Raw genomic sequence first — 16,330 nt, forward strand, 5'->3', positions numbered from 1 at the left:
AACTTTTCTGCCGTAGATCTGTCCTGGATGAATCAATCTTCACAAATCTGTGTTTAACAGAATAAATTTCCCCATTTTCTCCAATTCTTTTGTGCCGGTATCTTGAATTTGTCTTTCAAAAAGCTTGTTAATGTATTTTCATATTGAACGTTTGTCCATCTTCTCTTGTGCAGGATGTGAGGGTTGCTGGAGCCTATCCCAGGTACTGTAGGGTTAAGGCTGGGTGTAATGAACACTGTCATTTTTTTATATATATATACTATATTCTTCCTCATACCAAACTCTTTAGAGAAACATTCAAGTTATAATTTTATTTCAGCATCGTGAATTTGCCACATTCTATGAACCAAAACAATTTGACAATGAATTTGACAAAACCTACTATTTTGTTAACATGCATATTTTTTCAATCAATATTCTACAGAATGCTGAAGTGTCCTTTGATCTTGGGTTAATTCCTCAAACTGAAGATAAAATATTCACTGCATTTTACTTTTTAAAAAGGAAACTTCTCACTCTCAGCATCATGTTGTCCAGCACTGAGAGATGAGTGAAGGAGTCTGACTTTGAGCACCAGAATGTCCATTCTTTGTTTAACAAGGCAAGTTAAAAAAAAAAAAAAACCCGACAACTTTGAACTGCAGAAATGTAAATCTGGGTCTGGGTTGGCCTTTCAGCTACAATAAAATTGTCTATTGAGAGTTTTGGGAATGGGACACAATAGTAGGGTTGCAGTGACTCAACCTCTTATTACACCTAAAAATGTCCGTTTTGTGAGTGAAAGAACACATGTACTTGGGTTATAAGTTTCAATGAGTCATCTCGCTTTAGTGCAAGTGTCTAAAAATAGAACACGCCCTGAAGATGTGGGATTCTGGGTAACTTTTTTAGCAAAAGGTAGTTCCTCCAAATCCACGATAAAGTTTTCCTGCAACATTTTCTACAGATGATGATGCAAAGTTTGATTTTGTTTAAGTAAAGAAATAAATCAACTTATTTACTATACAAACAATAATTTTTTTTTAGTTGGCGATCACTTTATTATATATTCAGTCAGTATAAACATCGTTGCAACTTATAAGTTATGGAATATTCATTTTCAGTAAATTTTATTCAAGATAGTTTCATTTAAAAACATGGACAGTTTGTGCGATTCAAGAGATTGAAACCAGTTTTACGACAATTTACTTTTTTTTACTATATTTTAGCAATAAAGGTTAAACCAGGAAAGCCTGATTTTTTTTTTTTGGCTCTAGATACATAGATACACAGTTTGCACTTTTGCAAACATTTGAAATGATGTGGAGTAAAATTAAATATAAATTAAATTGTCTTTTGATATCCTAGTGTAGAAACCTTTAATCTTCAAGACTAAAATTTCACTAAAATGTATTTTCATATCTGCGGAAAGCTTCTTAGCTTCTCTACGTTAGCCAGTAGGTTCTTTAAAATCATACACGTATATAATCCTTTTTTAACATTCTATCTCTAACAGTTGGATTCTACCTGTGATGAACAATATTTATCTTTTTCATTTTCAAAATCAGTGGCTGACATTGTGTAAGTTCACCTAACTAACTTCTAAATTAATTATTTTGACTTATATTGTACGTTTTATAAATGATTTATCGTCAATTTTATGCTTTTACATTTTATTTTACATGTAAAGAAGCAGACGTTTAAATGGAATGAAGTTAAGACTATTTTATAAGTGATGTCTGAATGCATTTCAAAGACCACCAAGCAGAGCAGACTGTGATGAGAGTCCTATCAGGTGACCACACTGCTCTGCTTAAAATGACAAAAAGAACAACAAAGTCATTATGATCCATCTTGCGAAAGGATATAAATGTCTGGATTATATTTCATGGCATCTTATTCAGCAGCCGAGTTGATGACTGACTGACTGATCCCCACATGGCTAAAAATTTGGGTCATGTTAATCCCTTTGACAAACCATGCAGAAATAAGTTTGCAGAAAGCTGCAGAAATATCAGTTTTCTACTATTCAGAGCAAGCGTAAACCAACTGTTGTTGAAGTTTTGAATATTTTCATCAAACCTGCTTCCCTCATCATCTCGTCTGTGCTGGATGAAGCACCATCTGGCTGTAAAAGTCTAATCATTTACATGTTACATCACTGAGGAAATGATTATAAAGACACCAAAAGCGTGCAGGATGTGTATGAATGCACTTTGGTCCAAAGAGTGTAAAGAAAAGGGCTCCTGTCGTCCTGAGGATTGACTCAGATATGGGATACTCTAATTACCCAACACAACTAAGTCTGCAAGAGAGGATTGATCGTATCAGACAGACAGCGTATTGTTACCTCAGTGAAACTGATACTGAAGTGGCAAAAAGATAGTTTGGTTTGGAAAAAAGTTGATTAACAAAAAAGAAAAAAAGTCTGGTTTTAAATTCAAATATTTTCATTTTCTGGAGAAAAATAATCAAAACATGTAGAATTATGACAAGATTTTCTATATGACTTTCACTAAATATGCAAGAGAGGCACCTCAGACAGCTGCTGCCTTTAGAAAATGATACATTCTTTAATAAAGATTTACAAAAATAGCATCTGAAGAAAAAAAAAAAGTGAAATTCTATTTACAATGCAATGTTACATAAGTGCAGCAGGAGTTCAAAAGAAAACTTTGCCGGGGTTGCAGCATCTTTATGTGAGAAAGTCATTCATTAAGCCTGCTATGCTGACTCTGCAGGCCTTTTATTCATCCCAGACCAGCAGTACTATATTTTTGGCAGTTCGTTTGCATGCAGTAAGGTTCATAAAATTCCAGCAAAGCTGAAATTCCAAAAGTCCTATTTATATAAATAGGGAGAAAATGTGGACTATAATACATGTTTCAATTGGATAATGAGTGGGTGGCACAGAATCAGCAAAAAAAAAAGAGAAAGGCACTGTAATTACATAAAAGCTTTCCCTTCGGGATCCAAGATCATAGTCATCTGAAATGCTTGATGCACCCAACTGCTCGTTAACCAACAACCATGCAACATTTTAATAGTCCAGTAGGAATGAGATCAGAACTCTGATATGATCCTTACAGTTTTTTTTATTCAGAATTAGCTGGTGCTGATGCTGTTGTCTTCCATTTCATCATTATGAGTGACAATCGCTTGAATAGAGGGAAAACTTGCCAAATATCATCTTTGAGCCTCTAATGTTCATGACGAAAGAAGCATCCTTTTTTTTTTTTTCTTGCTGCATGACAGCGACATTAACCTCTTGCTTACGTGGATTAGGTGAGGTGTTTCAGGGCAGGATCAATGCGGCTTTCCGCACCGTATTTAAGAGATTACAGCAGGTTTTTCTGCCAGACAAGTGGTCAGTGAACAAGGGACGGGGACACACAAAGCCTTAAAAACACAATGCTCACGAGAAGTTGAGAAAGAGCTGAATGTTGTGAAAGTGAGATCATCGTGTTTGGGATGGCAGTTGTGCGTTACCAGCAAAGGATGAGTTTTCTTGAAATCTTTTCTTTAAACCTCAAAAATGCTGAAATCTTGTGGGAAATTGCTATGAAATTAGATCATTTTTGAGCCATGTTTGCAACATTTCAAACATCGGCTATTACTCATTAGTAGTTCAAATTCTTCAAACTGGTGCAATATGAAGATGTGTTAGAATAGTTCAAAACTAACTTTATCAAAATGTTTTTTAAAAATTATTTTCAAATCTTTATGAATATTTAACACCATTTAATTACAAGGATTAAAGATGGGTGTGAGACGCAGTGTTTAAAGGTTAACTCCAAATGTCAGCGAGGTTAAAGAACTTTCTAAACTGCATTTAAGTTTTAAAAAGCTGTGAAAAACGCTTTAAATAGAAAACCAATAAACTCCACAATCTACAAATGACATCTTGTATAACTGCCCAAAGCTCAATCTGAATCCCTTCTCTCTACCTCTACATTTAACCCTCCAAACGGAGAGTGATGGAAAAGTAGTGTCTCAAAATTCAGATGACACTTTCGCTCGATACTCGCCGTTCAGCTAGCATTAGCGCGGAGCCTCCAGCGCTCGAATATATGTAATAACAGCGGTTATATGGGTTTAAAAGGTCATGCTACAACAAAAAGTCACTACTTTCATTTAAATGTAACTTCTGTGCTTTAGAGGGGGCCACGTGAAGAATAGCGCTTTACCCTCGCGATGGAGGGCTTCGTATTAATACGCTTGGAAGGTGGAGTCTTAGAAAAAATATTTCAGACACCACTCCAACTAAAAATGCTCCTTTAAATGTAGGGGTAAGGAGAAGGGCCTAAGACTTTGGGCCTATTGGGCCTAAGACTGCGGTCTCAATTTACCCAAAATGCCACTGCGCTACAACCTAATTGGAACAAGCGGCGACTGGATACGTTTTTGGCATCGGTCAGTGGCACAGACCCTCAGTTGGAGGTTGCACGGTGGCAGTCCAGTGACAGGTATATGGTAAACCTTTTATCATTAAATCCATATTCTTGATATCAAACTCGTTTTTAGATTTTGGTCAAACTAGTTTGCTCGTGAGCTTTACAGGACCCTTACTAGTGAACTTGTATAAAATTTGCTTGTAAGTAGTTGAGTAATGGCCTTTTAAGATTGTCACAAGTTAACTAGTAATTACAAATAGTTCTCACTAGTAAACTAGTGCACATTGTAAAACATTACTTGTTAACTAGTTTGCATTTTTGGCTGTCACTAGTCAACTAGTTGTACTTTTGCATCACTAGTTAGCCTTAAAACAGCCTGATATCAAGGATATCGGCCGGACAAGCGCCATATGCAAAATGTTTACTGGTCCAACACAGTACCGCTGCGCTACCAACACCATGCAGTTAACAGGGTCCTCTGTATGCTTAAAAACGCCGACCCACCACATATCCATTTCAGCAAGCATAAGGTCGTTTTCTACGCCTGTATTTAACACAATAAGATGGCGCTTTGAACGGGATAGAACACTGTTTTGGACGCGGGGTTTGTATGTGATAAACTCTGCTTTTTACACCCGTCTTGGGACAACTTTAGGCTATGATAGTACAGACTTAACAGCCATTTCCTGATCGTAATTATTACAGTTCAATAAGTCAGTGAACGCACCGAGACTGAAGTCACCAGCTTCATCGATTTTGATTGGTCCTTCGTGTTAGCCCCGCCCCAACGCGCCACAACACGGAAAAAAGTTTTGAAACTGAAAAAAAGATTTTAAACTAAAAAAAAAACTTTTGAAATTGACATTTTGAGTTTTGAAACCTATTTTTTCAGCCAAACATAACATTATTTTTAAAAAACATTTTATTTCGGTTTTAAACAATATTGGCCCCGATTTAGCTCCATACACTTTTTGTTTACCCCCGGGGTACTGAGTGACTGGCGGTATTTGACATGGACGGCCACTATCCAGAGACATTTACACATCATCCAATCAGAGCTTTTGCCAGACGGTGATCCGGCTGCCACCACCGTGTAGTCACCCAGCTGTTGCCCAATGGCATTATTCCCGTTATTAAAAAAAAAAATAAAAAAAAATCATCTAGTGGCATGAAATCTTGAAGATTCTGAAAATGCCTCCCAATAGCTTTGGGATGGTTGTGTTTGTCACCGTAGCATAAAACACTCAGTGACAGTCATAAAAATGGACAATTTCCTTTATTTTACACCAAAATGCTATTAAAAAAATCCTATTTACAGTATTTTATTTTGGTAAAAAAAATCTTGATACTCATTTATTTGATTGCTTCTTTTTCCTTGTGGAAATTTATTTGGGAAGATAACCTTTCCAGCATTTCATGCTTATCAGATTGCACAGAAGTAACAAAAAAATCAGTGTAAATTATATAAAAGTGAAGCTGTACATCATGATTTAATAACCTGACAATGGGTACCTGTATACAAAGCAGACAGAGACGTTTTCCCTTAACACCTGCTAAAAGGACATTACTTTCAGTTATGCCCCTTGAGGTTTTGGATGACTCTGAGTAGAGGATGGGGCATAACAAACCTTTTGAAAATGAAGCTACAGTATGATAATTATGAAAAAAAAATTCATGTCAACTTTATATCTTTCTTGTCAATTGTTTTTTTTTTTTTTTTTGTATCACAACTTTTACTCACTAGAGCAACCAAGCTGTCAATTAAAGCATTTAAACTCCAATCTAATCAGTAAAGTTCACTTGGTTCTGGTAGTGCGACTGTAGATTCTTGTTTGGCAGCTGTAGACTTTTGTTTGTCGACTGTTGAAAAGGAGGCCAGAAAAAAAAAAAAAAAAGTCTGCTTAGACTCCCGTGACGTTGGCCCAAGCAGGGAAAGTGTCCAGGTGAAACATGGCTCTACCCCAGCTGTTAATCGCCAGAGTAATACAGAGAATCCCAATGATGTTCATGACTATTCCTGTCTTGGCCTGGTGAAGAAGAAGAAGGAAATATTTAAAATCCTTGTATCAAAAGATCACTACCAGACCTTGACTTTAAAAACTATAACATTTGTCCATTTCTTTGAACATTTCTGTGATTACATTTCAAATGCTTTAAAACCTAAAACTTTAAAAGATGAGAGAATGGAAAGGAAATGGTGCATGATTGCATTGTTAGAAAAAAGAGAAAGTGACAATTGTTCCTTCGGAGGGTCTGAAGGGCACAAGAGAAGAGCTATTAGCAGAATCTCAAATTTAAACAGAACAATGGAGTTTTTGTTCTTTTTTACCTTCTCTAAGAATATATAGTTTCCTCAAGTGGGTTAATGTGCTGTGTGAACTTAACCAGTCCCAATATACTCCTAAAGTGGAGGTATCGCTTTGCAAGTCCATTAACTGGTCAATATAATTAATTTTCATGGTTTACTGTAAAAGAGCTTCCTTTAGATGAAATGATAAAAACATTCCTAAATTTATCGTTTTTTTTAAGTTGATAAGCTGTAATTGCACCATATTCCCTAATAAAATATAATAGTTTTTTTTTTAATTCTGCAGCAGATTACCCTTTCAAAGCTTCAGTTATTGGGCTGCCATCTTTTTTTTAATTCAAATATTTCTATTCTTCTTCTGCAGTACACTCTGTCAAACAGGGTCTGGAATGAGCTTAAGCTACATGTACCAACAGCCTAAATTTTGCTATTTGAAAGATGGTCAAACTTTTAAATCAGCACAAAATCATTACTTTGCAAAGATCCCTTTTAGCCCTGAAGACATTCAGGACTATATTCACGAACTGCTTCTAAGAACAAAAACCCTGCTAACACTTTTATCTTGTCAGAAATGTCACCATTTTCTATATTTTGTCGTTTCAAATTAAACTTTTATACATGTGAAAGGTTATATGTTGCTAAAAAAAAAAGCTGTTTGCTGGTGCTTTTTCAATATAGATAATGACAAATTACATTGCCTTAATTATACCAAATGTAATTAAATTGAAATAAAACCAAAATTAAACTCAATTAAAAAATGGCTTTTCTCCAACTCTTTTAATTTTGCCTCCAAACTTTAAAGAAATTCACAACTGATTGTAAAATTTTGTTTCAAGACAAATAAAATGACGAGGCTTTGAACAATGGTAAGAGATTCTTGAATAACACATCGATATGTGTTTCCACGTGAATTGCTGCTTAGATGTCTTTGTTGTTTACATGACATAAAAGCTTCCATGTATTTAGAAGAAAAGTCTCCTCGCTCAACAGACCTCTCAATTTAAAGGATGTTTGTCGATCCCATGTTCTCAACTTTTTCAACTTAGTTGTGCATGTTGTATGACAAATCCTTGATCAGTTGTTATATTTGTGTGACAAAGCACTAATCAGCAGAGTTTTCTCTGGCATCGACCACAACGGTGGCCAGTGACATTATAATAGGGTCTCTGACCCCCTTCTGACCCTCCAGACAAAGTCCTGCAGATTTGTGCTGTTTTTGCATTCCATCGATTCTTGTTATTAAAAGTGGGTTAACATAATTTGCCATGGCACAAGATCTGAAAAAAGGTGAAGTTACTTGATTGGATTTTGCATTTAGTCATAGTTAAACCCCATCAATATGCAGATAACTCCGACAAATATATAAACTGAAATCTTTCTCTTTTCAAAATGAGGCAAAATAAAAAAATTGTGGCTCCCAGTCATTCTTGTCTGCTGAAGTACCTAATTGGGCCACCAGACAATTTAAGCCTTTGTACATCATTTGTCTGCATTATTTTTGAATTTATAATCTTGCAAAGAGCCAACCAATACACAAAGACTCAGTTCGCAATCTGAAAACAAAGCTGAAAGTAATCTTTATATGCAACAAATTAGTATTTTCCACAAACAATTTTCTTTTGTATATTCTTTAATAGCAAACATGCAGAAATGATGACCCAAATCATGTTATGTTAGGTTAAGATCATCATTTGTTTTTGATCTTGTTAAGATTTTGTATTTGTGATGCTTTATGCTGTTATTTTTACATAGCTTAAGTTTTTGTTTGCTAATTTCTCTTTAAATGTGCATATTTAAGTCATTTTATTTTGAGCTGCTTAGTGGACAAACATTGAAGATCCAATTTAAAATCTAAAGAAAATGACTATTTATGAGACAAGAACCAACACTTACCAATATTTGAACTGTGTTCTTTTTTTAAGTCTTTTGTTTTGGGTTTTGGAAGCCCTTTCACTGCTTTTTTTCTTCTATCACTTAAACTGGCAACACGGATTTCACGTGACCAGTAAATATGACAAAGTACCTGTTCTGTGATTATACAGTGGAAATAAGGTCTCAGCTTTACACATTGTCTATGTAATTTCCATAATAACCCCAACAAACCTCTGCAGCACTCACCATGTCAGCAACTTTGAGGTAGCCGTAGGAGAAGACGATGGCGTTTGGAGGTGTGGCGACGGGCAGCATGAAGGCAAAGGAGGCACTCAGGGTGCAAGGCACCATGACGTACAGCGGATTCATTCCAATGGACTGAGACTGCAAATAATTACACAGGAAATTTCATCTGTCTAAAGCATGGACGATCATAGCACAATCCTCCACTCCATCTCTTCTGCACTGTAATCAAAGTTGTGAGGGAAAGTGTGCAGTCCTGGGTAGAGACTCTCTTTGGGTGGGTGTAATTAAGTTGTAGTTGTTGCTGGTGCTGAGGCATGACGTTCGAAATAGAAAAACATTGCACGTGCAGCGATAATGGCAGACTGCAACAATGCAGTGGACATGACTGTGTAGAATTTGTCTCTGAATTACATATCCTGTGGCATGAGGCTTAAACAAAGGCTCCATAATTTTTGGTTCTTGAAGTAAACAAAGAGGAGAGAAAAAAGTAAACTTTATATTTTGACCTTTTTAGAGTGTAAACTGTATGTCTGGCTGCCAAATCTGTGTATTTCATTGACAGGATGACTTGCACAGACACATAAAACGTTTTTTTTTTTTTTTTTTTTCATATATCAAACTATCTATGCAGTCAAATGAACACCACTCCAAGTCCTACAACTATTTTCAAAGCATTCTCACGCCCAACTTGTCATGAGGATGAGAATAGAGGAGATAAAATGGCTACATATTCTTACTTCCAATTTGCCATTTATGGGCGTATGGTTAAGAACCCCTTCGCGTCACTTTTTGACATTTGGGTGTCTCCAACTTGTTGTTTTTTGACGTGCTGGCTGTTCCTATTAAATAAAGGGTCCAGGCTGCAAACCAGTACTGGTCCAGGGATTTCTTGGTACTCTGCCCACAGACAGGGAAAAAATGCATATACTAATCATGGGTCCCCAACCCTCAGGATGCGGAACAAGGTACCAGTTTAGGGTATCGGGTTAGGATTAGGGTACCGGTACTGCGTCTGTGTCCGGTATACGTCCAGAGGGTCGGGGACCTGTGATTTAATGGGAACAGCAAGAAAAAAACGATGAGTTAGGGGCATCAAAACGTCAAAAAGTGGCCCGGAAGGGACCTGAACCATATGTCCATATCTTACAAGCTGGAAGTAAGAATATCTCCTCTATTCTGATCCTCACTTTGCTTGGTCATGTCCTCAGTAGTCATTAATCTGTATCACCCTGTGAGCCACTGTCTTTCGTAACCCATCTTTGGCATTCTGCATGCTGCTCTACAAGTGGGCACAGTAATGCCATTATTCAGCAGCAGTGGGGCAGGCAGTGGCACCGGCCAGCGAGCTGAATTGGTGTATTTGGCAGTTTATTAATGGAAGGAGGGGCCCACAGTAAGGGGCCAAACATATCCAGCATGAATGGCCAGTGAAGTGGGTAGCTAGACACGGAAAAGGAGGCCAGCTCTCACTGGGAATACTGTCAATGCTAGTGAAATCATTGACTTGAAGGAGCACTTCACTAAAGAGAAGAGAATTCTGTCTGCCACAGATTCTTGCTTCCTCCTCACTTTTTCTTGAACAAACATGTGTTTTAAGGATTCTAGTTCTTACCATTGAGGCAAGGACAGGTAGGAAGAGAGTCGCAGTGGCCACGTTACTCGTGCACTCTGTGAAGATAGCAATTATCAAACATAAAATGATAGCAATTGCCCACGGAGGGATGTTTTGAAGAGGTGTCATCTGATCTCCCATCCACTTTGAGAGTCCTGAAACCTGAAAACAGCATTCAGTGAAGTAAGATTTGATGTCATAAGAACAGATAATGTCTGGTAAGTGAATGTCTCTGCCTCTTACTTCACTTCCTTTGGCCAAAGCAAACCCTCCTCCAAGAAGAAGTATGATCCCCCATGGCAACTTTTTTTGGGCAACTTTCCAGGTGAGGAGACGTGGTGTTGAGTTAGACTGATGAGGCACTACAATTCCAAAAAAAAAACAGAGTTTATAAGTTCTTTGTTCACACTCGGAATTTTCTTGACCTGCAGCTCACCTGTGTTGAAGCTTCGAGACTTCCAGCAACAGATTCTGGGTGGTTCAGAGGGAAGAACAAAGAGAAGGACAGCGACAAAGATTGCGACTGTGGCATCCGTCACATACCTTATGGGGAGAACAAAAGCACTTTTTAGGGACTATTGCAAAAAAATGTGCAGACTTGAAAAAAGCAATAAGAGTGAGTACAAACTCGGCTTCGGAGTTGAAGACGTATGTTGCCCAGCCTGCTACAAAACCTGGATCTCTTGTGAACCACAGGACAACAAGCAAAGAGAAAAGAGCCAAGACGCTAATCTCTCCAAAGGACATGGGCCCCAGCAGACGAAGCTGATCCCGAAGGAGGTTATAGATGGCAACGTCCTTCTCTGTCTTCACGCTGCCGCAACCCCACGTCTTCTTGAAGCTAAATGGACCAAAACAACGTCAAACTGTTGTTGCACTTTCAAGCAGATTTGAGCCTCTGCCTTTCAATTAAACCCTGAGCAACAATTAGACTCACTTGAATCCCATGTATACAAACTGGAGCCAAAGCCAGGCCAGAGTGAGCATGAGGATCATGTTTGGGAAGGCGAAGCCAAACCAGGAGGCAAAGTTAATGACGTCCTCGTTTTCAGGAAACAGTCTAGAAAAGACAACATTTGTAATTAAAATACTTGAAAATACAATTCATTGAAGTCCCACTCCAACTATATATATATATTTTTAAATTGTAAAATCATTTCTAGTGGTCTTTTATTATTAGTATGCAGTTTTTAGCCAACAAAAACACACAAAAAAACTGTGTATTCTTTTAAGACATATTTTCTGCAGAGTGGCAGGAGTTCATCCGAGTCTCTAGGTTGTGGGCGGGACTGTTGGCACCATTGACTGTAGAAATCAATGGACAACCCCTTCCCTCTCGTGCTCCAAATAAGAAATACCCACTGGTTTCAAGAAGGCCAAAATCCCTATTGAGATCCTGTTCTATTGAGAAATAGACAATTATTATTCATTTTATTTGTCAGAATAGTCATTCTTGCTCTGATACATTCCTCTTAACATTTTCTTTCAAATCAATTTTTTAAAGATATTTTTCTTTATTGTATGTTAATCTGTAAAAGTATGTGGAGCTGCAGGCCCCGCCTCAAACGTTTGATTGACAGATTATCTCGAGCTTGTTTCACAGGAAGGTGAGTGGGCTTCAAACAAGCTCACTCATGATTGGCGACAAAAGTTACTCTAAAACCATGTCTCAGACCAACTCGGACCAACCACAATTACAGTTACAAAATGGCGCCAGATGAAAAGGAAGCCACCGTGATGGGCTTTGGCCTGATTTTGCGAGGGGCGGAGAGGTAAGGCATTTTTTATGGGTGATGTCAACACCTTGTTTTGTCCAGTAAAATAATACATGCCAACGATTGGCACGGAAGTAACCCTGCATTGATATAAAGCATTCCGTTGTTTACACTCTGACTTGCTAGCTTACAGCTGCTTACAACATCAAGCTAACATTATGGCGAGCAATATCAGAGCTATGCAGCTGTACAGTTTTGAGCCAGATGGCAATACTGACAAGGAAAATTAAGACTTTAATTTATCTATTTGTCTGATGCATCAGAAACTTTGAGACCATTGCAGTTTTGTTACAAACCAGAGCTACTTCAAATGAGTGTTTTCATCTGCTCCTCATCCAGCCTGATTTGAATAAAGAAAAACTCAGAAGCACCGTTTTAATCTTACATTCTTTCATACAGGTCCTCCATCTTGAGAAAAATGCTTCAACAGCATGTTAGAAAAACACAGTTTTCATTGGAGTGGGTCTTTAAATCTTTAATTGCGCCGTTTCCAGCTGGTGAGTAAAACACTTACTGGTTCATCTGGCCCTTCAGCACCAAATTGGGACCAGTTCCCGTCAAAGTTGCGGTGCCGCCAATGCTAGCAGCATAACAAATACACAGGGTCATTCCTTTGCACATCTTCCGCTTTTCTGCTGCCTCCTTAAGCTTGGCAAGCTCTGCTGAGGCATCTAAGAAAGTCACCACCACTGGACCTTTAAACAACGTGTGAAGAATGAGCAGAACAGCTATAGTTACTCATCAAAAATTGAACGTTTATGCATTTTTCTCAACTGGTTTTTGTCTAATTTTTTTAAATACTGGACCTGGAAGTATAAACACTCACCTTGACCCTCATTTTGCTTCTCTGTCTGTGTAGAAGTTTTATTGTCAGTGTCTGATATCTGGACCTGCTCATCTGAGCTGAGGATCTGGGGAGCTTCTGCCTCACTGTTGTTGAGCTGCTCCAGCACCGCTTGGACTATAGGCACCATCATGGCTGTAGTAGCTGTGTTGCTGATCCACATGGACAAAAAAGCTGTGACGCCCATGAAGCCCAGCATCAAACTGTGAGGAGTAAGTCACAACTTTCAATGGATTGACACAACATATTAAAAACAGGAAAAAAACTAACTTTTTTATGATGCTGTCACACCTTGATCATGGCACCCTTATCTAGAGATAATCATAGCTGATTAGATAACCTGGAAAATTGTAGGAAAAGCGAAAAACTCACAGAGCTGGACGTACACCAACAAAAAGCAGAACCCTCAAAGCAATGCGCTTGTGCAGATTCCAGTGCTCCACTGCCACAGCAACCATGAGTCCCCCAACAAACAACAAATTGGTGTCCTTCAGGTACTGCATGCCCACCTGTAAAGCACGATCACAAATGACTGAAATAATTCTTAGCACAAGAATATGTATATATAATTTAACTTACATCTTGGGACTCCATTATCCCAAACAAAGGGAACAGGATAGCAGGGAGAAGAGCTGTAATGGCCAGCGGTAGCACTTCTGTGCACCAATACACGGCCATCAAGATTATTATATAGGCACATTCTGCCTCCTGGAAAATAAAGTGTGAAAAAGCATGCTGATAGGTATTGACACAACAGAACTACCTTACACGTTCTTACAATTCCTGCAGTAAAAGTTTCTCAAAAGTTTATCTCAGATGGGTAACTTTTAACCCTTTTTATTTGGACGTTATGGTGGTTCAAAGAGTGAAGATAAGAGTCTTGTGTGGTCATTTGTTATTCTCAAAGCACTCTTGTGAGCTTCATAATCTCATTTTTTTTTAAAATAAAACTATATTTAACAACAAGAAACTGTTATGAACTCTGTCACTTATATTGATGCTCCAAATGCCCATTGTGCTCTCTTCTTCCACGCCTATCATAACACGCCTGCAGCCTGTATGTTACATGAAGAGGTACGGACAATGTGGACAAAGCCCTTTTGGCCCGTGTGTTCCCACGCTGTTGACATGGAGGGGTTAAAATAACAGGACTTACAGGGTCCGCATGCACCCGACATAATTGCACAGTTCTCATGTGCGCCCCTCTGCATGCACTGTGCACTCAGCTGTTAACAGGTGCAGAGGGGAAACTGGAAAAAAACTCACTAAAAAGGTCAGAAAGTGACCATAGGGAGGCTACTGTGTCCCTCAGGTAGTCGATTACAGTCCAATCTAATGTAAAATTACATTAAGAGTAATTTTTACGCATCCAATAAAGACATTTAAATGCTGATGGAACACATCCTTACTTAGATTAGAAGTAAATCATTTAGATTCTGACTTGTATCTATATGATAAAGTTTTCTATTAAATCTAAGACAGGCAACATACCGGAGTCCCGATCACCAGAGGTAATGGAAGAAGGAGAAGTGGAGTTGAGAAGAGGATGAGCTCATTCTTGATGGCACACAGATGTCTAAGAACCCTCATCCTGAAGAAAAGTGCAGGAAAGAAACCTGCACACCATGGGTTGAGATTTTGAGGCGCAGGAGGAGTGAGAGGAGGAGGAGGAGGAGGAGGGCGGTAGAACAGCGAATAAAGGAGAGTGAAGGAGTCGAATCCCAATGAGGAGTGAGAGCAGAGCCGGTCGGAACGCATGGAGATTTACTGACAGTGATACACAGAACATCAAGTACCAATGATTTTTCTATGTTACATGTATTTGTGGAATTATACTAACATGTGATCATAAAATTTACATTTTTCAAAAAACTAAAATTAAAATCTAATGTTTTTTGTTTGTTTTTATCAAGGTTGCAAAGTAAAAAAAAATATATAAAGGAGTTTTGTTTAAATGTCCACTTATTTATTTATGTTTTAATTTAAACAATTTTTCTGTTACAAAGATAAAATAAAAAAAGTACAGGAAATTGACGTCACAAGACTAATGAAGAGTTACTGTGGTTATTTTACCACCATCTCACCTAAAAAGCCACTTTAAAACTACAATTATTTCAGTACTTATTTATTTATATGGCTTCTAATTACATTTTGGTCAGCATTTTCAAAGAAAATCTGACAGGATAAGCATCATCCTCCCCAAAGAAGGCTCAAATTAATACCAACATGAAGAAAATTATTGGTTTGAAAAACAAAAACTAGATGAATGACATATAAAACAAAAAGATAAAAACAGAATTAAAGGATTTTATGTATCATATGATCTTTCTTTGTCCCTGAATTTCGTTGTGATTATTTATTTATTTTCTGTTGTTACAGTATTTGCTGACCATGTATTATCTTTGTATAATCACAATATGAAATTGCACACAAAACTATACATTTAGGATGTTTACTTTAAATGTTTGCAAATCAAGAATGGTGTAAATACAAAGTCACACACACTTGTGCTTCTTTACAATATTTTCTGTGAGATAATAACCCTGCTCCACTTGTCACATGTCTTTATTTACAGCTTTAAAAGTAAAAAAAATGTGTCACTTTCTGTTATTAGTGGCTTACACCTGCATGAAATTTTGTCGTTTATCTTTCGACACATCCTGTCAGGGGTCGCTATAGCCAATCAGCTTTTCTCTGAGTTGCACATTTGGTTTATCAGAAGGTTTTACTGTCAGGATTCTGTGCTCCATTTTGTTTTTTCTATTATGTTCTTGTTTTTGGTCATGTTTTGAGTTGTTCTCCTATCAGTCACTCCAAGTTCACGTTGATCATTCACAGCTGTTGTCATTTCTGTTGATCACTCGCTTTGTCACCTTGTTTGTTTCTCAATGTTTTTTTTTTTTCATGCTTTGGTTAATTTTTTTAATGTTTTAGTTTCTGTCACCAAACCTAGCCTCTTGCATATTGGGTCCGACACTACCACTTCCTGGCATTAATGCCAGACTCCTTTACTGATACAACCCTGTAGTTTATCTGGACCGGCAGAGGGAGACTCCGACTCAGACCCCCTTGTGGCTATCGTTAGGCACATAGACTGGAAAAAATCATCGCACTCCCTATGGAACAAACCCTGGTTTTGCCATTCACCAGTCCTACACGCAGCCAACTGAGCCATCCAGCCGCTAAACCTGCATGAGAAGGTTAATTGTGCCATATAATTATGTTTTTAATTTTAATTTTTCCGTCATTCACCAAGGTAAAGAAAAAAAACTACAAATATTAATGTGATGATAAATAATT

At 37.7% G+C, this 16,330-nt stretch overlaps 1 protein-coding gene across 1 annotated transcript; it reads right to left on the reverse strand.

The window, feature by feature from the left end:
- Nucleotides 1-6,262: 6,262 nt before the first annotated feature.
- On the reverse strand, nucleotides 6,263-14,722 carry slc13a5b (solute carrier family 13 member 5b). Its single transcript, XM_024277437.2, has 12 exons — nucleotides 14,522-14,722; nucleotides 13,610-13,738; nucleotides 13,403-13,539; nucleotides 13,013-13,233; nucleotides 12,701-12,881; nucleotides 11,349-11,471; nucleotides 11,040-11,252; nucleotides 10,848-10,954; nucleotides 10,655-10,773; nucleotides 10,412-10,573; nucleotides 8,800-8,937; nucleotides 6,263-6,400 (listed from the first exon to the last, which is right to left on the reverse strand). Exons 1-12 carry the CDS (start codon nucleotides 14,618-14,620, stop codon nucleotides 6,275-6,277), a joined length of 1,755 nt encoding a protein of 584 aa, XP_024133205.2. The 5' UTR covers nucleotides 14,621-14,722; the 3' UTR covers nucleotides 6,263-6,274.
- Between the last annotated feature and the right edge of the window lie 1,608 nt (nucleotides 14,723-16,330).

This window comes from Oryzias melastigma, linkage group LG13 (genome assembly GCF_002922805.2).
Source record: "Oryzias melastigma strain HK-1 linkage group LG13, ASM292280v2, whole genome shotgun sequence".
Lineage (NCBI taxonomy): Eukaryota > Metazoa > Chordata > Actinopteri > Beloniformes > Adrianichthyidae > Oryzias > Oryzias melastigma.

Bases quoted from the DNA above. Each gene is read 5' to 3' on its own strand.
- slc13a5b (XM_024277437.2), bottom strand. From the start codon at position 14,620: ATGAGGGTTCTTAGACATCTGTGTGCCATCAAGAATGAGCTCATCCTC. The intron at 13,739-14,521 runs GTATGTTGCCTG...TTTATTTTCCAG, and splicing joins CTCTGGTGATCGGGACTCCG to GAGGCAGAATGTGCCTATAT. The intron at 10,774-10,847 runs GTGAGCTGCAGG...TTGGAATTGTAG, and splicing joins GTCTCGAAGCTTCAACACAG to TGCCTCATCAGTCTAACTCA.